Here is a 24,589-nt window from a genome sequence, read left to right on the forward strand (position 1 = left end):
ACAACTTACATAACAGCCTACTTTAAAGTTGAAACTCTCCAAACAAATCAGTATTTAACATGCATTTAGTGTTGGTCTATTTTCTGGACCACTCCAACATAAACAACATTGTGCTGGCATGCCACTATGTGAGTCCTAACAGCAGATGGACAGTCGATAATGCACTGTACTGAAGGTGAAACTTCTTTAACCCCTGTTAAAACGCACTTATCTGTAAATGCATGAACAATTGTTAGACTCTACAGTTTCATTTAAACATATAGGCGAATTAAAGGCAGGAATCTTCATGTTTAACAATATAGTTCACCAATTAAACATTAAAACTCTCACTGACCTGATTCATTTATCTTTACTATTGTGCTTTCGATTTAAAGTGATAAGAGAACATCTAAGAGTGTCTCTAATCGATAGGGTCTGTCTGTTTAAGTCATGGGCTGTTTGTTCGGGCGAATATGAGCTCATTATCAGTGTTATAAGGATGTGGAGATGTTGCTTGTAAACAAAGCAAAGCACATGACGCGCGTGAGTCAGAGTCAGCTGACAGAGCCAGGCCCCGCGCTCCGGAGTGACGGCATTCTTTCCGATCTCTGGCTCTTCAGGAGGCTTCTAGAATAAAGAGTCACTCTGTGGAGGACTGTAGGTGAGGGAGGGGTCACCAACTTCTGACATCATGTGCCTACACCAAAACTTAGAGCTGAAATGTCAAATGTAAAACAAGGTTAAATGGTGGCTGAAATGAAGTTTGCTTATATTGATTAATATGAATAGATTCAAAGATAATAGTAATAACAGTAGCAGCAGCAGCAGCAGTAGTATTCTAAAATAAAATATCAATTAATATTTATTCTTTAATTATAAAAGTAATAGTTTAATAACTGTGAACATGTTATTTATACACACACACACACACACACACACACACACAGGTTTGTTTTTATGGTTTTTGGGTTTGTTTTTATGGTTTATGGGGGCTTTCCATAGGTGTAATGGTTTTTATACTGTACAGACCGTATATTCTATTGCCCTACACCAACCCTACCCCTTACAGGAAACTTTCTGCATTTTTACTTTCTCAAAAAAACTCATTCTGTATGATTTATAAGCTTTTGTAACCATGGAGACCTCAATTTAGGTGACACGAGTCCCCATGAGTCTGTGTGTATTGAGGTTTAAGTCCCCACCAGGATATATAAACCTGTACACACACACACACACACATATATATAAATAAATATATATATATATATAAAATACACAATATATGTATATATATATATTTAAGTTGTTACATATTATTTTTAAATGGACATGCATTAAGTTTAAAGATAGTTCAGTAATCTACATACAGTATAGGCCTATAGTTTCCTTAATATGGTTTTTAAGGAACAAATATTGAAAGGTCGACTGCTAACCCTCATTCATGATGACACAGTATATTTATATTTTATTATTATTTATTATTATTATTATTAATAATAACAACTATTCTTTTTCTTCTTATTTTTATTATTAGTGGTAGTAGTATTCCAATATTAAATAAAAAAATACTAAAATGTAATTTATAATTATAAAAGAATGAATGTCAATTAATACATGAAAAATTATAAATATTAATATTCTTCATCAGTCCACATTTCTAGTATCGTGGTGTATATATATACAGCTATACAAAATATATTTATTACGTTTTTATACATGATTATGATGGAGAATACATAATGAATTATTAAGCTTAAAGTACATATAGTTTACAAAATGTGTTTTTTCAGGGAGCCAGGTTCATTAGGCGTCTGCTAACCCTGGTTCATGATGACACAGCGCTTTATTTAGCCAGCAGCTGTAGAAGAAATACAAGACCCTCACACCAACCATATCAGTCTTATGCGGGTTAGTAGAGCTTGTATGATCGATCAACAGATTTCCAGATTTCCTGCTTACAGTTACTGACCCAGCTGGAGTAAAGCAGAGATTCCATCAAAATAATGCATTTACATATTTAAATAAATGCATGCATGTTATGTGCATATATGTATATAAATATGTTTATTCACATCTAAATAAATACATACATAAATGCATGTGGGAAAAACATTGTTATATTGTCATATAGCAGAAGCAAGAAAGACTGTGTGACATGCCCTGTAATGTAGCTACCATTTGTTAAAAGTGAAGAATCAGAGAATTACAGTGACATTCGCAATAGTTTATTGTTGTCGTTTGGGCTGTATTCTTTGGCAGTGATCCAGAGGGAATTTCCCCTCACATATTGCCAGGTCATTGCTCAGATCAGCGACTCACATGATCAGAGACGACACGAACGCTGGACATCCCCTCCTGCCAAGACGCGCTCGCCTCAGCTATTGGCTGATGCACTGCTACATTTGCATATGACGCTCTCGCCTCAGCGCTGGATTTGCATATGACGCTCAGGCTTATATACGGAACTGTGGGCTGAGGAAAGGAAACGCAGTCTCACGCAGCCAGCGCAGAGTCCCGTGTTCGAGAAACGCATTTTCTGCTGCGCAACACATCCAGAGGGTCGCTCCGAGACGCTATCTTTTCGCTACAATGTCGATGACAGTGAAAGCTTACCTTACCGGTAAGGAGGACTGCAACAAGGAGATCCGCCGCTTTGCCGTGGATCAGGATGTCTCGACGAGCTTCGAGTATTTGAAGAGAAAAGTGCTCGATGTCTTCATCTGTCTCAGCACTGCGCCCTTTCAAATGTTCTATAAAGGTAAGTCCGTTTTTAATTCTAATTTTATAATAATAATAATAATCAGTGTTGGGGGTAACGCATTACAAGTAACGCGAGTTACGTAATCAGATTACTTTTTTCAAGTAACTAGTAAAGTAACGCGTTACTTTTTAATTTACAAGAGAATATCTGAGTTACTTTTTCCCCCTATTTATTGATTGACAGCTCTCCTGTCCCCATGCTGAGAGAAATCAGATGTTACTGTAGCTCTAAAATAAATATGAATATGCATTAATTCATCTCACTCACAGGCACTGATAATAATTGTCGTTTCTTATTGTTAATACTATAAAATTGTTTAATTTATCTATCTGAAGTTTAAATGACATTCAACAAAGAGGCATTAGACTTGGGCACGTTAAGGAAAATAAACCTCTTTAAAATGAAATATAATATTGGCAAGACTTTAAATTGAGGAGTATCAACTTTGCGCATTGATACACCTCGATACAAAGTTATGTGAGCACCGTGCTATTAAATTACCATGAAGGGAAGGACAGCAGCAGAATATACATACAATAAATTAGCCAAAATATAAGGGCAGTCATTCTAACCAGTTGAAATAACATCCTGGGCTTTGTCTCCAGATGACGATGGTGACATGATTGCTTTCTCCTCTGATGATGAGCTAATGATGGGCTTGGCTCTTGTGAAGGATGACACTTTCCGTCTCTACATCAAGCGTAAGTAATTATACAGATACTACTTCTTAGCAAGACCAAGGTTATTGTAATATATGTTTACCTAGTTTGTGTGTATGTGTGTGTTATTTGCTCCAAGTTTAATTCAGCATAAGAATTAACTATAATTCATCTGCTTCTTTAATGTATCTAGCACTTACTTTATTCCTTTCAAGATAGGAGGCACTGGGCATGAGTTTGTCATGTGCCTTTTAGACAGAAGACAAACCGTACACAACCAATTCAAATTCATATTTGAACAAAAAAAAAAAAAAGACTTGTTAGAGATGGTAGAAACTACTGCCCTCCACTGGAGACCGCAACAGAGAAGGCAAAGGCTCGGCACACCTAAGGTTCAATGACATGGTTCAGATCTATTAAGCTACTCAAAATTACATTAAAATGCATTTCATACAGACAATAACTGTAATATATCTCTTCTATGAAGAGCATCAATCTGAATTGAAATGTATTTGTCCGGCTAGGTAGTGTAACTGTTTGGAGGCTGTTAATAAAAAAAGTTATTTCTTAGAAAATTCAATCCAAATAAGAATGCACAAATCAGAAGTCATTTTGTTGTCATGTGACAAGAAAACTGTAAACGGGAAGTATCACAGATAGACTAACAGACCCCGATGACTGGGTCCGTCTGAAATCAGATACTCTATGACTAGGTACTTCTTCTGAATAAGCACTTACTTTGAGACCATTACAAAATGACTTCTATATAGTATGTGTATAATCTGGCCATATTACATTTGCCATGCAAGTGTCGTTTGCTCTGCCATGTTTTATGTTGAGAGGTCATAGTCAGTATTAGTTTTAAAAAGATAATGCGATTGTATGAAAAGCCTAGGTTAGTTCAAGCCAAATGGAGTAACTCCAGAAACTTGCTTCATGGTTACACTACTTGACATTTAGGCTTTACATTTTTGTTTAATGAAATACTTTACAAACATTTTCACCAACAAGGATAAAAAAAAAAATAAAAATCAAGGCAGTTTGTACATATTTTCATAATCTTAAACATACATTGACCCCATGAATATAAAGTAGCAGCCTGGCCATAGTGAAACAAATTAATATGTTGTTCATTGTTTTTGCAATTACTCGTAACATTCTTTTATTGGTTCTTTAGCTCATTCTTAGAATTATGAAGCTTTGAATACTATAAATGCTGTATTCTCTGCTATCTGGCCTGGTAATAGCCACTTACATGTATTACAAGCTCTTTTGATGGGAAACATGTACAATACTTTCAAAGAATGTGAACAGATTCTTACAAGAGGCGGTTGATAGTACTACACCCTTGAGTCTTTTAAATGTCTCCAGTGTACACAAACATCTCCAATTAACAGCAATACTCGCATTTCTTCCCTTTTCAGAAAGAAAGGAGCACAAACGTGATCCCTCACCTCATGGGGTCCCTGGGTTCTCATTCCTTCCGCCTCATGGTGCCCCTCACTTTAGCCCCCCAGGACCTAATCCTATGGGTCCACATCCAATGGGTCCCCCAGGAGCACCTCACATGGGGCCTCCTCATCATCACCCTCCAATGCTGCACACAGGGGTGACCTGTGACGGGTGCGACGGGCCGGTGTTTGGAACACGTTTCAAGTGCACCGTTTGCCCCGATTATGACTTGTGCTCCTCCTGCCAGGGCAAAGGCCTCCACAAGGAGCATCCTCTCCTGCCCCTCTTTCACCCCATGGCCAACATGTTTGAGGTGAATGCCGTTTTTACTGCTTTTGTGTCTGTGTGTATTGTACTACGTACAATACATTTTGGTTTCCAAATTATCTGAACATACTGATTCAAGTGAATCTTTTGTGTGCAGTGGTTCCCTCGTGGGAAGTTGTGGCGTAAGATGAGACACTGCATGTGGGCAAATACCCAGGCTCAGGCTCAGGCTCAGGCTCAAGCTCAGGCCCAAAACCAGGCTCAGCCAGGCCCATCTGGAGTCCAGCAAAACCAGGCTCAGCCAGGCCCATCTGGAGTCCAGCAAAACCAGGATGCTTCTGAAAACATGAGAGAGAACGGTGAGACACCATCAATCAAACGGTCTAATGTAAAACCTGCGAAGTAGGAGGAACGCGACAGGGCTTGTGTGAACGAGTTAAAAAATAAAGAGTTGCGTTAGAGATGTGATTGCTGGTCAGTTTGTGAACAACTAAAGGATTGGGTAGTACCTTTGTGCACAAACAAGTCAGCTGCCTAAGCTTTCCGATGCAGCTAATGTCCCATTCATAGACCACTTTGGTTTGGTTGACATATGTATGAAATTTGAGCTTAGAATAATTTGTTACAATGCTGTAGACCAACACTGATAGAAACGGTGTTATCATCCACAGCTGCTACTGACTCCTCTCTGGCCAATATGGAGTACCTAAAGAACATTGGAGAAGGAGTGGCGGCCATGTTGAGCCCCTTTGGTAAGTTCCCTTTCTTTGGGTTTATTACTAATGCTTTTGGCCTTTCCCAAACATTTTTGCCTCTAACATACCATCCGGATACTTCTTTGTTTGGCATGTTACCTAACCCTTCAAAATAAAAATGCTTGTTCCTTTCCAGGTATAGATGTGGACATCGACGTTGAGCATGAGGGGCAGCGGACCAAAGTTACACCAAATCCTCCTGCCTCCAGTGGGCCACCTAGTGCTCGGAGTGAGAGTGGCTCCATAGGGCTTCTCTCCAGAGGGTCTGGTCCTGGAAGTCAGGCCACTGAAGAGAGCATCAGTGAGGGAACAAAGGTAAAACTATATGCAAGCAGTTCTACAATGCCTGATAGCAGGGGTGTAGCCATCATTTCAGAAGTGAGGGGGACAGAAATGTTAACCTTTTTTTTTTTTTTTTTGTCTAATTGACAGGTTTTATTATTTTTTCTTGTCTCTTACTTTTAATTGGCTAAAATCAAATACACTGCTGGACAATTACCAGTAATTTGTATTATTGATTGTATAATATATTTATAATATATATTTTCCTAATTGCAGTTTTATGGTTTGTAAATATACTACACTTTTTTAAAAATTTTTATCACAGATCAAGGCAGAAAATATATTTTATAGTTTCTATAGACCACTGTAATAAATGCTATGTCAGTTAGCACTGCATTATTCAGATGCTTTTTTTATTAACTGGAGGTGACTTGAAAAACCCACACAAACCATATATGACCCTGGACCACAAAACCAGTCATATGGGTAAATTTTTTTCAAATTGAGATTTATACATCATATGGAAGCTGAATAAATAAGCTTTCCATTGATGTATGGTTTGTTAGGATCGGACAATATTTGGCTGAGATGCAACTAAAAATCTAAATATTGAGAAAATCGTCTTTAAAGTTGACCAAATGAAGTTCTTAGCAATGCATATTACTAATCAAATCACTAATTACATTTTGATATATTTACGGTAGGAAATTTACAAAATATCTTCATGGAACATGATCTGTACTTAATATCCTAATGATTTTTGGCATAAAAGAAAAATCGATAATTTTGACCCATACAATGTATTTTTGGCTATTGCTACAAATATACCCCAGCGACTTAAGACTGCTTTTGTGGTCCAGGGTCACATATATTGTCGCAATCGTGTGCATGTATTGTCTTTACGTTTTTTTTTTATTCAGCTTAGCTACAGCTATAGCTGGATGCCTTTGTCCGTATTAGGGATTTCCTGCATGTCACAAGTTATTACTTCTATGAGTCAATTTTGGACTTTCTGCGTGAGAGCGCCCTCTAGCTTAGAGTATGAATGAAACATACACTGCATGAGAGTTTAGCGCGCCGCAATGTTCACATCTCATCATTTTGGATATGAATAAAATGCCAGGTCATGCATAGACCATCTTTGAATTTAAATCTAGATATATTTACACTGGTCACTGAAAACCTCAACGTGAACACACTTGCCCGAAAAAGTGCGGGGGAAAAAATTTGTTGTATTAAAAGTGGGGGGGTGGGCACATCCCCTATGTATTCTACTCCCCTGCCTGATAGTATACAGGATTGTGACATCTCGGGTTTTCAAAGCCAAAAAAGGCAGAAGTTTAGAAGTTGGATATTTAAAAAGTTCAGAAGGTAGATATTAAAGGCCGAGAAGCTACATTCGGTTAACGTTCATTCCTTCTATTCTAGGGGCAGAAAGACCAAGGCAGTGATGAGGAATGGACTCATCTCAGCTCTAAAGAGGTGGACCCCTCCACAGGAGAGCTGCAGTCCCTTAGGTTGGAGCAGGACGGGACAGAACTTCCAGCCCCGCTAAGTACAGACTTCAGCACAAGTGCCTCCAAAGGTCCCACTGGCCTGCGCGAGGCAGCTCTCTACCCACACCTTCCTCAAGGTACCGTGCATCACCCAGTAGCCAATTCCAGTCCACTTCATATCAATTCAGGCATCCTAATATTAATGACCTCTCCCTCAGATGCAGACCCCAAGCTGGTGGAGACTCTTTCTCAGATGCTCTCCATGGGGTTCACCGATGAGGGTGGATGGTTGACCAGACTGCTCCACACCAAGAATTTCGACATCGGATCTGCCCTGGATACCATCCAGTACTCCAAACCCGGGCCACAGAAGTAGAGAAGGAGCACAGGAATAAAGAAGACCAGGGGGGCATATTACAGAAAGTTTCTTATCTTAGGTCTTAACTTAAGATATATGTTAAATTAGGATTTTTCACAAATTCGTATTACAGAAGCAAATCTTAACTTGATTTGGGATTCTTATCTTATAAAATCGTATCTTATCTCTAGTTAGGAAATCTTAAATTGCATTATCAAGTTCGACAATCCACTCAGGTCTGTTACCAAGCAACCAACACTGCTCGAGCTGCTGATGAGGTAAACAAAATAACAGAAGCTACTTCACTTTGAAAATCACCCTTTGCAAAAAAACCGTGAGGCATTAGTCACTTGCACTATAACCGGTAATGCTCCGTGATGCTTTTGTTGGCCTCTGTAATCCTGGTTGCAGTTCCTGTGCTACTGTAATATGTTGCACGGCAGTCTGTAATTACTTATAAGTGTTTTGTCATCAAAATGTAACATCTTCAGGGTCCTCCAAGAGTCTTTCTACCATTAAACATCTCCGTTCTTCATTTTCAATTAATAATAAATGTAATACCATTGTTGGACAGTGCAGTTTTTCCATTAGCTTTCGAATCATTTTGAAATTAAGACAGCTGTGGGGTTGTCCTAAAGTTAAGAGTTTTTAGGATTTTTTGTCAAGTTAGGAGGTTTCTGTAATACCCCCTTCCTATCTGTAGTTAAGATAAGATAACACACTTAGGAAATGCTGTTCTGTAATAGCTTTTATCCTAAATGTGGTCCCAACTGAAATGACCATGGTTACCAAACAGATAAGATCAGATTTTAAAGTTAGGATCTTTCTGTAATACGCCCCCTGCTGGGCCATAACTAATAATGTTAGAAAATGTTGGCCTATTTTCTGTTAACAAAGTTTTTCCATACTTTTTCAATGACAAATTCTTAACGTAAATGCTATCAACAATATCAGTTACTCGGGTGACTTGGCACGTAGTTAAGTTCATTATTGGGCTTTTATGCAAAATAGATATATTCAGCATTTCTGTCATTAGCATTACACCTTATGTTATGAAGATTATTATCGTTGTATATGCATATTACATATAAAAGTAGAGGTCTACATTTGTGTGATTTTTTTTTTTCTGTTTGCATTTACATAACTAATAAGAAGAGTTTGCAGGCTCAGCAGAAACCTGGGTGTTTTTATTGTTAGTTCGAATAAACAGATGGAATCAGGTTAATGGCACTGTAGGTCTTCTAAAATTCCTGTACTTTCTATCCTCAATAAAATGCAAAAAAAAAAAAAGTTTGTATTTTCTTAAATGTGCAAAACTGTGGAGAATGGTTTAACTACCAATGCAAGAGGATATGGTAACATCATAAAACTTAGATTTTTGAATAGAATGCAACTTATTCTCAAAATGTGTCGTCAAAGTCTTCATCGGTAAAGAACAGGGAGTTTATGGAAAGGCTTGAACACGGCATCTTAAATAGTGTAGGCTGTTTACAGACAGCGCTTTCAAAACCGGCTGGCTTTGAGCGGTGACTGATGTTTGGACTGGATACATTTCCATCTACACAAATATCACCAACAGACTTCTGCCTCCCTAGAGCACCACTGTCCTTCTTTCCATCCAGTGGATATCCGCACTCTTCAGAATCCACACTCTTGTCTGTAAGTGCTTCTGAGAAACAAGCCACTGCTGTGTTATCACTGTAATTAGGGGAATCTTGAGCGTCATACTCTTCCTCGTCCTGCTGATTAGGGACAACTGTGAGGAATTTGTCCCATTTGGAGTCCTTATTCTCAATCTTCGATTCACCACACTTCTGACGAGAAGAAACAGAAGGACTGTTGCTGTGCAGGAGAAGGCCTTTGGTTACCTCAGCTGCTGGCGGCTTATGTGAAGAGTTACACTGTTTATTTTCACCAGAGTTCTCCGCTGTGGAACTGGAGCAGGCTGTAGGATAACAATCAGCCTGACGGGATGATGGGAGATTTGTGCTAGTGCACGGCTCCATATTACCTGACCCACCATAGGAGGAATATTTGGAAGCAGATCCTTTACTCCACGATGAATTGAATCTCCTGTCATGCTGCAGTGGCTGCGATAGATACAAGAAGTGTTTGTGTTGAAACGGTGTTTTTTTAAACAGGACGTTTTGCAGTATCTTTGCACATGAGTCTTTATACTGTTGCAGATGTGTTAAAGTGCGTTGTGTGGCTTACCTGATCCGGCCGTCTCTTAAACCCAGAACAACCAGTCCATGACTCCTCATCCTCACAGTTACCATCACGGCCACCAAAAGACTTTGAAGAGGAGATTTTCTTCCTTTTCCTGTAAAATGAGGTTACATTGGTATTTGTTCACATGCTTAATAATAAAGGTCTGAAAATACAAGACAATTTTTTCATGATCGTTTGTGCCAAGATTCTTTGGTTTTTATTTATTAATGATTAAAGTTTTCTTTAATAGCCGTAGTATTTAGCCTCATTAACAGATTCAATGCTTTTATTGACAAGGTACCTGGTTCCTTGGCTTCTGAATCGGTGTCTTTCTGTGTAAACATTCTCATCTTCTTCCTCATCTTCATGTCCATTTGGACTCTCAGCTGTTTGATCAGTGTATTTACTCCAGCGGCTGACGTGAGTCACTTCCTGCTACAAAGAGAGGACGCTTATAAGGCCAGTGCTGTTGGCAAACGTATTGATACTCAATTGATCTACAAGTGACTTCTCGGTTTCTCCCTGAATGATAAACATTTAACTGAGCAGACAAAAGGACTGAATGGACATTAATAATAAAAGGACTGAATGGACATTGGTGCTTTACCTCTGATTTAGGATTTTGATCCGGACTTTCATAAACATCTTCGTTTTCATAGTTCTCATCCGGTTCCCTTTAAAACATTGTAAAGTCAAAGGGTCAATGACATGTTGCTCACTTTTTTGCAACATACTAATTTACTAAAATGCATTGCACAAAAATGCAACTCATACATGCAGTGACAACAGTTGTGCTGCCAAATATTTTTTTTGGAAACTGCTATACTTTTTTCAGGATTCTTTGAAGAATAAAAAGTTAAAGAACATTTATTCAAAATATAAATCTTTTCTAACAATATAAATCGTTGCTGCTACTTCTTATTAATTTAACACATCCTTGCTGAATAAAAGTTTTAATTTCTAAATAAAATTAAAGAATTTTTGAACGGTAGTGTATATTGTTAGAAAACATTTCTATTTTAAATAAATGCTCTTCTTTTTAACTTTTTATTCATCAAAGAATCCTGAAGAAAAGTATCACAGGTTCCAAAAAAATATTAGGCAGCACAACATTTTCCAGCACTGATAATAAATCAGCATATTAGAATGATTTCTGAAGATCATGTGACACAGAAGACTGGCGTAATGAGTAGGGCTGGGTATCGATATCGATACCGGTTCCTGAACGACACTTTTTTCGATACCAATTTTATGAAATCAATTTTAACAAGATTACATTATCTAAAAAAAAAAAACGGTTTTATTTTTCAGCTTGTTGATGTTTATACAAACTCAAAGACTCGTCTCCTGAGCCACTGCACAAAGGAACAAAATGTAACCAACACAATAAATCAGTGCAAAATAGTTTTAATAAAGCTCAAATAGTCTTCGGTTTACACATCTGTTAGGCTACAGTTACACTAGTTAGTGTTCGTTTTAAAACGCATAGCTCAGACAGAATCATGATTTCTATTTATTTTCCACTGATTTACTGATGAGCATTAGCAGCTTCCAGCGCTGTCTGCTTGTGTTCTCTCTTCCATGATCGCTGCTCTGACTCAGAGGTAATAACATATTTAATTTCAGCAACATTACATGGCCAAAACACACATTAGATTTTATGTTACAAATGAAGATTTTATTTTAAAATCTTCATTTTTGGGCCCCCTTCCCTATTAATATAATAGACCTAATATTACCACCCAAGCAAACAAAAATATTTCTTAATCAGTGGAAACCGATACAGTGTTTTCTATCGGAATAAGCGCTTGCGTTTAGTCAATAAAAATATTGTTCTTAATTTGTTTGAGAACTGAGAAAGACCATACCATATAGTCAAGGCCACATAACCACCTCCGGGAGTGCATTACTTCTCTAATAACTTTAACGGCCTGGAGTCCCAACCACACATCAAGACATTGTTCAGATCATTTGTTTCAAGACATTTGACATGTTTCCGTCCTGAAATCTCGTGTGGGTGTGTGGGTTGAACTAATTTTTTTACGCACCTCATCCCAAACCTTCCGTTGCAAATTCCTAAACGTCATTTTAGAGCTGATAACAGAGGCTTGAGCCATTGATATGCAGGCTAACGCAGTTATTAATGCAGTCTAATGCGGTTAATCCTGTTAGACGGCAATCACAAGTTATTACAAACACTCGATGGTGGTTTAAAGTGAGTTTTGGGTAAAAGCGGAATATATGATGCTACAGTTTGCATGAATGGTCACATAACACATGCTTTCGGTCGTGTAACGTTAGTATGAACGGACATCTGCATATGACGGGAACTCCACACAGCTCCCGCGCTACTCTATACTGCTGGTATTACAGTACCACGAGAGCTAAAGAGAGCAGACTTCGAATCGCTCTCGCGGATGTCAAACACTGATCGATCTGCGCCGCGCCTCTTCTAGTCGAACACACCGGCTAGTGCTGCAGGCTTATTGGCTCACTGACGCTGATGAGATTAACCCCGTAGATATTGAAATTTGGTACCGAACGACAAGACGTTTTTCGATACTCGATGGTATCGAGGCAATTCGGTCGGTGCCTAAAAAGTATCGAACTCGATACCCAGCCCTAGTAATGAGGCTGTAAATTCAGCTTTGCATCACAGGTATAAATGAGATTTTAATGTATATCATAATATTTCACAATATAAAATTTTTTCCTGCATTATTTTGATCAGAAAATGCAGCCTTGATGAGCAGAAGAGACTCCTGTACAAGAAACATTAAAAATCATTCTGATCCCAAACTTTTGAACGGTAGTCTTAGTCTCCTAAGATGGGCTTGTTTTGAATTTCTGTATTAAAATTCAGTTTTATATTTTTGTGGTGACAAGTATTAAATTCTTGAAAAAAAATAAAAATAAAAATGTTGTTCAAGTTGTTTACACAACTTTAATATAAATAATCATTAGGCTATGTACATATTTAACCCTAAAAAGGGCAAAACTATAAAGAGACATTGGGAAATAAATTTATTGCTATTATACAATTTCATAAATTTTTTTTCAAAACTTGACTCTTATTTTCCTGAATGTTTTGGAATACAGACCTAAGGTTGGTCTCTTTTTAAAGAAGACACATAGCAGATTATTGCTAAAGTAAAAGCATTTAAAAAAAAATTAAGTATAAAAAAAGTTATAGAAGTTTACAGTACAGATATTGTAGTATACTAATTTGTTTTTATCTTATATAAAATAAATATTTTATAAAATATGTTGCACTCTAAAATTGCTATAAAATCAAAAGACATATGTCTAACCAAGTTATGTTCCAAATTTGAAGATGAGATTTTCTTTTCAAAATTATAATATTCAACTCTACAGTATTGAATTTTTCTGATGCAGTTTTCTGTCACAAATCAATAATTTCTGTCACAATATCACTTGTACCATTACAAAAAAAGTCACCATGTGAACCTATGGAACCTTGACTATCAGATCTTTCCAACGATATGGGTCTTAAGTTTACAAAAAGATTTGATTTTCTAAAACACAAGCCACAAAATCACACAGTCTATATACACTCCCCTCCAAAAGTATTGGAACAGTGAGGCCAATTCCGCTATTTTTGCTGTAGACTAAAAACATTTGGGGTTGACATCAAAAGATGAATATGAGACAAGAGATCAACATTTCAGCTTTCATTTCCAGGTATTTTCATCTGGATCTGACAAACACAACTTAGAAGATAACACCTTTTGTTTGAACCCACCCATTGCTCATGTGACCAAAAGTATTGGACCATGTGACTGACAGGTGTGTTTTGTTTCCCTGGTCTGTCCTATTATACTGATTATTCAAACAATAAATAGCACTGAATGTCTGTGCTCAGTTTCAGATTTGGATTTTGCCTGTGCAGACTGCATTTATAGTTAGACGTGTAACCAACATGAAAACCAGAGAGCTGTCTATGGGTGAAAAACAAGGAATGGTGAAGCTGAGAGAAGATGGAAAATCAATCAGAGCCATTACACAAACATTGGCCATAGCCAGTACAACCCTTTGGAATGTCCTGAAGAAGAAACCACTGATGAAGTAAGTAACAGACCTCAAACAGGTAGACCGAGGAAAACATCAGCAGTTGACGACAGAAACATTGTGACAGCTGCAAAGAAAGACCCAACTGTTAGTGATATCAGCAACAACCTCCAGAGGGCAGGAGTGAAGGTATCACAATCTACTGTTTGCAGAAGACTTCATGAACAAAAGTACAGAGGCTACACCAGAAGATGTAAACCACTCATTAGCAAGAAGAATAGGAGACGAGCCTCAAAAATTCTGGGACAAAGTTTATGGACTGATGAGACAAAGATTAACCTTTACCAAAGTGATGGAAAGGCTAAAGTTCGGAGAAAAAAAGGATCTGCTCGTGATCCCAAACATTCAAGCTCATCTGAAACACAGTGGAGGTAATGTCATGGCTTGGGCTTGCATCGCTTCTTCTGGGACGGGCTCATTAATCTTAACTGATGATGCAACACATGACAGCAGCAGCTAAATGAACTCAGAAGTGTACAGAAACATTTTGTCTGCCAATTTACAGAAAGATGCAACCAAACTGATTGGGAGATCCTTCATCATGCAGCAAGATAATGGCCCAAAAAACAGTGCCAAAGCAACAAAGGAGTTCATGAGGGGCAAGAAGTGGAAGGTTTTAGACTGACCAAGTCAATCTCCAGACTTAAACCCTATAGAGTATGCATTTTACCTGCTAAAGAAGAGACTGAAGGGAGTAACCCCCCAAAACTGAAAGAGGCTGCGGTGAAAGCTTGGAAAAGTGAAAGTGAAAGTGAAGTGACATGTGGCCAAGTATGGTGACCCATACTCGGAATTAGTGCTCTGCATTTATCCATCCAAAGTGCACACACACAGCAGTGAACACACACCCGGAGCAGTGGGCAGCCATTTTTGCTGCGGCGCCCGGGGAGCAGTTGGGGGTTCGGTGCCTTGCTCAAGGGCACCTCAGTCGTGGTATTGAAGGTGGAAGAGAGCGCTGTACATTCACTCCCCCCACCTACAATCCCTGCCGGTATGAGACTCGAACCCGCAACCTTTGGGTTACGAGTCCGATTCTCTAACCATTAGGCCACGACTTCCCCACAAACAAACGTGGGGAAAAAAAAGCATCACAAAAGAAGAATGCAAAAGTTTGGTGAGGTCAATGGGTCACAGGCTTGATGCAGTTACTAGGATTTGCAACTAAATGTTAAGTCTTATTCACTTTAATCTAGTTTAAGTCAATCGGATCCAATACTTTTGGTCACATGAGCAATGGGTGGGCTCACACAAAAGGTGCTATCTTCTAAGTTGTGTTTATTAGATCTAGATGAAAATACCTGGAAATAAAAGCTGAAGTGTTGATCTCTTGTCTCATATTCATCTTTTGATATCAAACCCAAATATTTTCAGTCTACAGCAAAAATAATGGAATTGGCCTCACTGTTCCAATATTTTTGGAGGGGAGTGTAATGTTTTTATATATAGATTTATACCCCTAAAAGGGCGACGTATCCCAAGATACAAACATTTAGAGACCGATTACAAAAAATGTAAGCATTTAATTCATGAAATTTCAATGTAAACCCAATAAGCTAATGCTGAACATTAATGCTGAATGCTTTTAAATAGGTAAGTCCCCTCCAACATGTGTAAATATGTGAACCAGGTCAACTTTTATCGGAGGGTGAGTAGATTGCCCACTACAGGCGGCCATGCAGATTTAAATGCTGCCCGTGAGCTAAACAAAGAATGTAGAAACAAAATCACCTCATAAATATTCACAACAAACACCCTTTCAAAATTACACCAAGAAATAAGTCAATTTCACTGCTTCTCCCCACAGCTTCTCAAAAGTTGTATCCCCCAGGATACGTCGCCCCTTCTAGGGTTAGGGTTTAAAGGCCACATATTGTACACCTTTCTGGAGTTTTATTTTAGATTTTGATGTCCTTAAGAATATATATTTGCGGTGTAAGTACCAAAAACCATCTCAATATATTTTTACAGCTCCTTTCTCAGGAGCTCTGCTGAGAACAGGTCGATTTTGGCCTGTCTAATTAATATTCATGAGCCTCTCTTCTGATTGGCCTGTTGTTCTCTGAGTGTCCCCCGGCCAGGCCAACCACAGGTAACTAGGGTCAGCCGACGTCACAGCGCTAGCTGGAGGCAGCAAAACAGAGGAAACTGGAGGCGGCCCATTCAAACCAGCGCAGGTTCGGCTACATGAGCTTAAAATATCATATTGTTGTGATGTTGGGTGCCAGAATCTATGTAATACAGCCTCAAATTATAAATTTGATCGCATATCTGCTGCCACTGCCAGACAAAAAACCGACGACAGCTGTGGTTAAACGCGATAAAATGAGCAGACTGGACAGAAACGATCGTCAAAAATGCTCGCGTTTGCAGCGCACACTTCTTATCAGAAAAGGTTCAATAAAGTATTGTCTTTTGTTGTTATGGGCGCGTCTACAGATTTCTTGCCATATGTCTATGTTTCTTGCATCGCACGACATGTCGTGTATGAAATAATGTCTGTGTGCATGTGTGTAAAACAACAAACTGATGAGTTATATATAATCATTTGTAATTGTATATACATTGTTGTGATTAATTGTGGCTGGAACAATAATGTAGCTGTAAAAATAGTTGCCTGCTGAAATTGAAATGTATATACATCTTCATCACGACTAGATAGACACGGTGAGATGTGTTACTATACACGTTAGATGTGATCCACCTCATAATAAGGTCGGCCAATCTGCTTTCGTGGTTAAAGTTAACCTTTTCGACATGTTTCCGTGTTGTTGTTGCTCAGCAAAAGCATGGACGCGATGTTGTCTGGGGTTTGGCAAAAGGAGAGTGGGACACTGGGCGGTGCTCGAGGCGGTGACTGTGCGTGCTGCCAAATATTTTTCAGGGGAAGTTGCTAAAGCAAGGTTGATTTGTTGCTAAAAGTTGCTAAATGACGTTGTGATTTTTGTGACGACGACGTCATTATGTAATCACAACGCAAAATTGTGTCACTGCATCAAATCTCAACAAAAAAAATACATTTTATATATATATGTTCATTTAGATTTGTTTGTAAAATAATATAAACGCATAATATAATATAAAAATGTAAATAACTGTTTTTAAATAGCCTACGTTAGATTTTTGCAAACGTACACATTTTTACGAGTACAATTTACGTTTTTTTATTAGCTAGTAAACAAGTAAAACTACACATTTTCCATTTTTCTAGATATTTTTCTTAGTGTACCAACTGATCAACACTCGCATGCACAAGCTACTAACAAAGTGTATCATAAATGAGCAATTATTAAATGACAAAATTATATTATTACTATTATTATTAAATTAAACAATTGCAAATAGCAGCTAACTTAATCCACGTGATGTGTGTACTACTAGGCATCTTTGTTTTTCTCTTTTTGTGTAATTTAAATGGTAAATGCTCCTTTTTATCATTTGAGTCACTTATCAAATAAATTGTAAAAATAGCTCAACTGTTAGAGTCAGTTTCACCTTCTTCACTGACTGCTTCTCGCCGCACACTTTACATGTCCATGTCTTACTCTTCTTCATCTAGAGGAGAAAAATAATCGGTTACTCCGATTCACAAGCTTTTGACTCAATTCGACATTCATTTGGAAAAAACACATACATTTTTCAGAAGTAACAAAGGCTTATTGGCATAATTAGATGGTGACGAGATACAAATAACATTTATTGAACGTTTGTTCACTGAAAACAGCACAGGCCACAAGATCTCGGTTCAACAAAATGAAGATGAATTACAATAGATTAATCGACATTGTCTAATATTTAGACAATCTGAATGCGAGGCGGAGACGCTGACATTAATTTTAAGAAACGTTAAGTGGATAACTAAGGGCTGAGGGATTTATGTCAAGCGTTTGTGATTTAGCAGCTAACGTTACAACGCGAGAAAAACAGAAAAACAGGTTTAATTCTGAACTAAAAGGGACATGCGAAACAGTACCTGCTGTACTTGATATGTTTGACAGGAAAAACATCTCAGTACATGAAATTCTTGAACCATGTTGTTGGGTAGTTTTTACAGTCCGGACTCGGAGAATAAAAGTAAATAAAGTAAAGCTCCTATTTATGTTTCCCGCCGCCGCCCACAGCCTTCTTCTTCTACGTTAGTTCTTCCTTCCGCACAGCGCCCTCTAGAGGATCAATGAGCGTAAAACAAGTAAAACATCTGTGTGTGACTGAGGGAATTAGCACATTTGACAGATTCTTTTGGATTATAATGAGCACATCTCAAAACAAAACAGCTTTTAGAGGAATTATGGGTCTTTCAAATAGTGAGGACCACTTCATATGTCTTCATACCTACAAATCAAAATAATGTGCATCCAATTATTAAGAAAATTAAACAAATATTAAATTCATGGTTAAAGAGAGATCTGTGACTAAAAGGAAGAATGTTATTATCCAGAACTGAAGGGTTGAGACGTTTAGTGTATACAGCTCTTGCATTAGACGTTCCACAATCGGTCATAAAAGAGGTGGATACTTTTTTGTTCAATTTCATCTGGGACATGCGAAACAGTACCTGCTGTACTTGATATGTTTGACAGGAAAAACATCTCAGTACATGAAATTCTTGAACCATGTTGTTGGGTAGTTTTCACAGTCCGGACTCGGAGAATAAAAGTAAATAAAGTAAAGCTCCTATTTATGTTTCCCGCCGCCGCCCACAGCCTTCTTCTTCTACGTTAGTTCTTCCTTCCGCACAGCGCCCTCTAGAGGATCAATCAGCGTAAAACAAGTAAAACATCTGTGTGTGACTGAGGGAATTAGCACATTTGACAGATTCTTTTGGATTATAATGAGCACATCTCAAAACAAAACAGCTTTTAGAGGAATTATGGGTCTTTCAAATAGTGAGGACCACTTCATATGTCTTCATACCTACAAATCAAAATAATGTGCATCCAATTATTAAGAAAATTAAACAAATATTAAATTCATGGTTAAAGAGAGATCTGTGACTAAAAGGAAGAATGTTATTATCCAGAACTGAAGGGTTGAGACGTTTAGTGTATACAGCTCTTGCATTAGACGTTCCACAATCGGTTATAACAGAGCTGGATACTTTTTTGTTCAATTTCATCTGGAAGAACAGACCACATTACATAAAAAACAGTCTTGTCTTTTTCCATCTGAAGATGGTGCTCTTAATGTACTTGACTTTAATTCTGCTAATTGTGTATTTAAGGAAAAAAATGGATAAAGAACTACCTGCAGTCTAAAGGCAAACTTTGGAATATAATTCCTGAGTTAATTTTTGATATGTTGGGTATGTTAGATGTTTTTGTTTTTTTTAGGTGTAATTTTGATGTAAATAATGTTCTGATAAAGCCGTCTTCTTTTCATAAACAGTTTTTTTATGGATGCTCATTTTTAAGCATAACTTTTCTCTATATAGAACTAACTCAAGAAATATTTTACGTTTAAAAACAAGTCCTTGTTTTACAGAAACTGGTATAATAATGATGTAATATTGGTGAAACAGTTGTTCAGTAAAATGGACATATCTTTAATTACTGTTTTAATTATTATAAGATCCCTGTAACCGCGGTGTTTACAGTAGTATTTGATGACATTCCTAATGACCTTATTCAGCTTTTGTGAGTCAATACCCTTCAGTTAAGTATTAATGGTATGAAAATTATTGATAATAAATATCTTTTATATAAAAAATTACATAGAACCACATTATTGCCATTACACGGCACATTACTGTCAAAATTAAAAGTCAAAATAAACTCAGATGCATTCTGCCGTAAAACCCCAACGAAGAACTGCCGCATCAAACAATACATTTGTATATCTTTTTTTTATTATTATTATTTTTTTTATGATATGTTTAATTATGATTACATTAACAAAAAGGGTCTTAAAATACACTGACAATACCCTGTTGTTGTTGTTGTTGTTGTTGTTGTTTTTAAAAGCCAGTGTTGCATTTGAATCAGATCTGTACACAAGAGTCAATGTTAAAAATGACAGATTTATATCGATTGATTTATAAATTTATAGGCTGTAATTCCCTTCCCCGAGTGTTCAGTTAATTGAGTCCGGTGGATGAAAGCACAAGTAAAGTTCAACTGTACATTCAGTCTCTGTTCAGAAGCTCAAAACACATCAGAAACTCCACCCTTCTTTATCTTTAACCTTTACTCTACCAGGAAGTGACTAGTCTTATGATTTCTCCAATATCTTACTGAAGGTTAAAGAGTCAGTGTTTTGGAGATCAGAGGAGGACACTATAAATGAGGATTTATGAGAAGTGTATTGAACAGAATAGGTTTGATTTTGGTTGTAATTGTTATTTACTTTTCAAAGTCAGAAAGTGAAAGTAAATTGTAGATCGTTGCAGCTTTTACAAGAAAAGGAAATGGATTCCAAATCTGTGGAAGAGTTTTCTTGTCCCGTTTGCTGTGAAATCTTCAAGGATCCTGTTATTCTGTCCTGCAGTCACAGTTTCTGTAAAGAGTGTCTTCAACAGTTCTGGAGAACCAAGAAAACTCAGGAGTGTCCAGTCTGCAGGAGAATATCGTCAAAAGCAGAGCCTCCACGTAATTTAGCGTTAAAAAACTTGTGTGATTCACTGATAAAGGAGAGAAACGAGAGGCGCTCATCAGGATCTGAGGAGATCTGCAGTTTACACAGAGAGAAACTCAAACTCTTCTGTCTGGAGGACAAACAGCCGGTGTGTTTAGTGTGCAGAGACTCAGAGAAACACGTCAATCACACATTCAGACCCATCAGTGAAGTGCTTCCATCTCACAAGGTATGATCAGAAAATGGCTTTCATTTCATATGCTAAGCAGTGCTTTGCTAGTAATATTTGTATCTGTTTATCCTTTGCAAGTTAAATAATTAAAAAATGTATGTCCTACAAATTTCAGGCACAAATGGGACTACTTCATGAGAATGATCATACGTCATACAATTGACAAAAACTATGAAAACTTCCAAATAGGTCTGCACGATAAATCGAAATGGAATCGAGATCGCGATTCGACAGAAGCTGCGATTTGTCATGCGTATCTTTCAGTGAAGCACGGTTCTGTGATCAGCAGTAAATCTCCATCTGAAGGCCAGAGGGCGCTCTCGCGCTGAAACTCCAAATACGCCTCCCAGAAGAAACCCAGAAAATGCCTATCGCTGCAGCTGAATAAACAGAAGATTCAACTGCTTTCATTGATTCAACGTGACTAATAAACACACGACTACGGCAATATACGGTTTATCTGAGTTCTTATTATTATAATTTTCATTCAAATAAAGTATATTTATAATGCAATGCCTTTATCACTGCTTAAATACTATGAATTGATTCCGAATTCTCCAAAACTCATAAAATTCCCCTTGTTCCATGTGAATCTTGTTTGGCAGTGGCAGCATTAGACGGGCGTCCTTTGAGCTCTGGTCGGATTCAGTTCATCACAGAGGATTTATCTCTACGTACAGGAGCTCTCCACACTGAGACGATCCGTTTATTTGTTTTCCAATCCCCTCAGACACCCATTATCCTGGGACTGCCCTGGCTCGAGAAGCATAACCTGTGTATTTCCTGGTCCAAGAAACAGATAACTCAGTGGTCTTGTCCAGGGGTCATACCACTATCCTCACAGTTATTGACCGTTTCTCAAAGACATGTTGCTTGATCCCTCTGCCCAAACTGCCCACTGCTCTGGAAACGGCCAAATCCTTATGCAATTATGTGTTCAGATTCTATGGTCTTCCTGAGGACATAGTCTCCGATCGGGGGCCACAATTCACCTCCCGAGTCTGGTCGGCCTTCTATCAAAAGCTGAATATCAACGTCAGCCTCACCTCTGGTTATCACCCTTGTTAATACCTTGTTTGATTACCTGTTGCATACCTGGATTGTTTAGACCTGTCTGATCGTTCGCTGCTTGCTTCTTTGACCTTGCTCTGTTTTTTGATTTACTCTCTCCTCTGTCTGCCGCCTGCCTCGACCCTTTGCATGGACTCTGGTTATGATTCTGCCTTGCCTACGTTACCCCTGTATACTGTTGACTGAACTTTGCCTGTCTGGTTGTTAATAAAGCTGCACATGGATCCCAACGTCACTGAATCGTCATTACAGTTATGAAGTGAGTTTGGAGTAAAAACATGTTATTAAATGTGGTATTTTCACATGCTTTCAGATGGAACTGCATTTACTTCACAGAGCCGTAGTTCACTGAGAAACTATGCAAACATCTGTCATTATCGCGAACGATGTTTTCGATTTCATAATCGCGCAATAAAATCGTCTGCAAATTTTTATTTTTTTTGCATTACTTGTCAGTGAACTACGGCTCTGTGTAGTAAATGCTGCTCCATCTGAAAGCATGTGATGATGATTTCCTGCTGATTACAGAACCGGCATTACTAACAAATTGCGCATGACAATCGCATTCGATTACTGCTTTCTGAAGGTGACAACTGAATTTAGCTTCATTGTTTGTGCACAGAATAACTCACCAATTACCCAATGATCAAACTATTAATTTGTATAGAGAGAAAATGAACTGTTATGAGTGTTTGATGAGATATTAAAATGTTTTTCAAACTCTATATTTTCCAGGAATTTAGCATCACGATGGAAAGGTAAGTTGAGCTGCTGGTGTTTCTTCTCTCAGTGGATCTGAACTCAAATCCACTGCAGTTCTGACTCCTGAATGTTCTTCCAGAGTCCAGATCTCACAGCCGGATCCACAGATGAGTTCTGGAGCTTTGATTCATGCGTCACATTACTTGAGTGACTTGCGGTTCAGAGTCTGGAGGAAGATGCAGGAAACTCTCCAACACAGTGAGTCTCCAGACACAAAAGATTAAATAGTTAAGAAACAAAGACAGACAGATCAACATTTGATATAAATAAATGTAATAATCACTTTAAGTTCTATGAATTTGAAGTGAATCTGAACTGTATTTCATAAGATCATCAGATCATACTGCAAACTCATGATGACTACTAAACGTCTCAGGTTACTTATGTAACCATGGTTCACTGAGTAGGGAACGAGACACTGAGTCCTCTAGGGGTCGCTATGGGGAACGCCTCATCGTGACCCGTGTCCGAAGCATACATTGAAAAAACACCAACTCGTTGGCCGGCGACAGCCATGACGTCACTACCGGTGCGACTATAGTATAAATAGGAGCATTCATTTCACTTCTTCATCTGAAGCTTGCGTCCGCAGCATGGCAAGAAACCTAGAGGACGCAGTGTCTCATTCCCTACTCAGGGAACCATGGTTACATAAGTAACCTTCAAACTCAACTCACTTAACTCAAACTTCTCAAGTGAGAGGAGAACTCCGAATTCAGAGGAATAAAGTTGCTCATGCCAGGTAACCCTTTGATAAAAGGGGAGCATTGCTCAATACTACCACGAGGACAGCCCATGGAGCGAGGAATCCAACTCCTCAGAGAGGATTAACGCTCGAAAGAAATATCATACTCACAATAACCCTCAATGGTGAGGGGGGGTGATGCTTCAAGAGGATATCCTGGTGATCGGGAAAACCAGACCGGACGTCCAGGAAATTTTTGCAGTGACGCGCCGGGGGCCCGATGAACACGAAGGCTCCCGCAGAAGCCTGTGTTATGGCCACATGATCCAGGAAGTATGAAGCCGAAACCCGGCTTTACTTACCTTCTGGACATATATCGACGAGTGAAATAAACAGCAGCGGGGGTGCCCACCGAGGACCTACCCTTGAAAAGGGACAGAAACACACAGGACCTGGGAAAACACTGCAAAGAAACTAGCAGAAGGGTATACACACAACCACCAGTACATTTATTTATATACAGGTATACATATATTTAGACATGGATCATACTCACCCGCCATGGCTCCCGCATCGGAGCTCTGTCCAGAGAAGCCTCTAGACCGGACCATCAGTAAGATGGTCACTATGAAGCCATAGAACCAACCAAACCTAACAGGTCCAGTATAGGAGACTATAATGCAGGAAATTTCCCACTTAACCTCGGTCAGGTGGAGAGATGGTGGTTACAGGGGAATTTAGGAAGGTGAAGATAAGGGCAGATGTAAGACCCCCGAAGGAAATGAGTAGATACTGAGGTATCACTCTGATCCGGACAAAAGCACTGACGCCCTGTCTGGATCACATCCCTTAGGTCTTTTACTCACCTTCCTTTGACCCGCGATTCTTCCTACCCCTACCCGTGGGCGGGGGAGGAGCATGAGCCGCGACACTAGCCTTCTGAGCCAGTCTCTGATCCTCAAA

At 38.4% G+C, this 24,589-nt stretch overlaps 4 protein-coding genes across 5 annotated transcripts in view; 3 read left to right on the forward strand and 1 right to left on the reverse strand.

The window, feature by feature from the left end:
• Positions 1-2,441: 2,441 nt before the first annotated feature.
• On the forward strand, positions 2,442-9,295 carry LOC107575345 (sequestosome-1-like). 2 transcript variants are annotated; one of them, XM_016261738.1, is made up of 9 exons: positions 2,442-2,737; positions 3,346-3,441; positions 4,824-5,164; positions 5,276-5,377; positions 5,414-5,477; positions 5,790-5,870; positions 6,010-6,188; positions 7,584-7,788; positions 7,870-9,295. In XM_016261738.1, exons 1-9 carry the CDS (start codon positions 2,569-2,571, stop codon positions 8,025-8,027), a joined length of 1,395 nt encoding a protein of 464 aa, XP_016117224.1. In that variant the 5' UTR covers positions 2,442-2,568; the 3' UTR covers positions 8,028-9,295. The 2 variants fall into 2 exon arrangements, with proteins under 2 accessions (XP_016117224.1, XP_016117223.1); XM_016261737.1 differs by having other exon boundaries at positions 5,276-5,477.
• On the reverse strand, positions 9,129-18,458 carry LOC107575344 (UPF0544 protein C5orf45 homolog). The gene is made up of 7 exons (XM_016261736.1): positions 18,280-18,458; positions 17,802-17,861; positions 14,484-14,488; positions 10,828-10,894; positions 10,522-10,655; positions 10,224-10,332; positions 9,129-10,099 (listed from the first exon to the last, which is right to left on the reverse strand). The coding sequence occupies exons 1-7, from the start codon at positions 18,337-18,339 to the stop codon at positions 9,410-9,412; spliced, it is 1,125 nt and encodes a 374-aa protein (XP_016117222.1). The 5' UTR covers positions 18,340-18,458; the 3' UTR covers positions 9,129-9,409.
• Positions 18,459-20,689: 2,231 nt separating this feature from the next.
• LOC107575347 (E3 ubiquitin-protein ligase TRIM17-like) lies at positions 20,690-21,305 on the forward strand. The gene is made up of 2 exons (XM_016261741.1): positions 20,690-21,105; positions 21,224-21,305. Exons 1-2 carry the CDS (start codon positions 20,710-20,712, stop codon positions 21,269-21,271), a joined length of 444 nt encoding a protein of 147 aa, XP_016117227.1. The 5' UTR covers positions 20,690-20,709; the 3' UTR covers positions 21,272-21,305.
• A 1,453-nt stretch (positions 21,306-22,758) lies between these two features.
• The window catches only part of LOC107575346 (zinc-binding protein A33-like), a 3,563-nt gene continuing 1,732 nt past the window's right edge, over positions 22,759-24,589 (forward strand). The window contains exons 1-3 of the mRNA XM_016261740.1: positions 22,759-22,765; positions 22,915-22,937; positions 23,021-23,139. Of these exons, the coding sequence (XP_016117226.1) occupies positions 22,930-22,937; positions 23,021-23,139 (127 nt within the window). The 5' untranslated portion in view covers positions 22,759-22,765; positions 22,915-22,929. The remainder of the gene's footprint in view (positions 22,766-22,914; positions 22,938-23,020; positions 23,140-24,589) is intronic.

This window comes from Sinocyclocheilus grahami, unplaced genomic scaffold, assembly GCF_001515645.1.
Source record: "Sinocyclocheilus grahami isolate Dianchi unplaced genomic scaffold, SAMN03320097.WGS_v1.1 scaffold2580.1, whole genome shotgun sequence".
Taxonomy (NCBI): domain Eukaryota; kingdom Metazoa; phylum Chordata; class Actinopteri; order Cypriniformes; family Cyprinidae; genus Sinocyclocheilus; species Sinocyclocheilus grahami.

What these genes read in the sequence shown, in the direction of transcription:
- LOC107575345 (XM_016261737.1), top strand. Translation starts at nt 2,569, where the DNA reads ATGTCGATGACAGTGAAAGCTTACCTTACCGGTAAGGAGGACTGCAAC. An exon ending in TTTCCGTCTCTACATCAAGC is followed by an intron (nt 3,442 to 4,823) that starts GTAAGTAATTAT and finishes TTCCCTTTTCAG; the next exon opens with AAAGAAAGGAGCACAAACGT. An exon ending in TGAAAACATGAGAGAGAACG is followed by an intron (nt 5,478 to 5,789) that starts GTGAGACACCAT and finishes TATCATCCACAG; the next exon opens with CTGCTACTGACTCCTCTCTG.
- LOC107575344 (XM_016261736.1), bottom strand. Translation starts at nt 18,339, where the DNA reads ATGGTTCAAGAATTTCATGTACTGAGATGTTTTTCCTGTCAAACATAT. An exon ending in ATCAAAATCCTAAATCAGAG is followed by an intron (nt 10,656 to 10,827) that starts GTAAAGCACCAA and finishes CTCTCTTTGTAG; the next exon opens with CAGGAAGTGACTCACGTCAG. An exon ending in TTCAGAAGCCAAGGAACCAG is followed by an intron (nt 10,333 to 10,521) that starts GTACCTTGTCAA and finishes CTCATTTTACAG; the next exon opens with GAAAAGGAAGAAAATCTCCT.
- LOC107575347 (XM_016261741.1), top strand. Translation starts at nt 20,710, where the DNA reads ATGGATTCCAAATCTGTGGAAGAGTTTTCTTGTCCCGTTTGCTGTGAA. An exon ending in AAGTGCTTCCATCTCACAAG is followed by an intron (nt 21,106 to 21,223) that starts GTATGATCAGAA and finishes TACAAATTTCAG; the next exon opens with GCACAAATGGGACTACTTCA.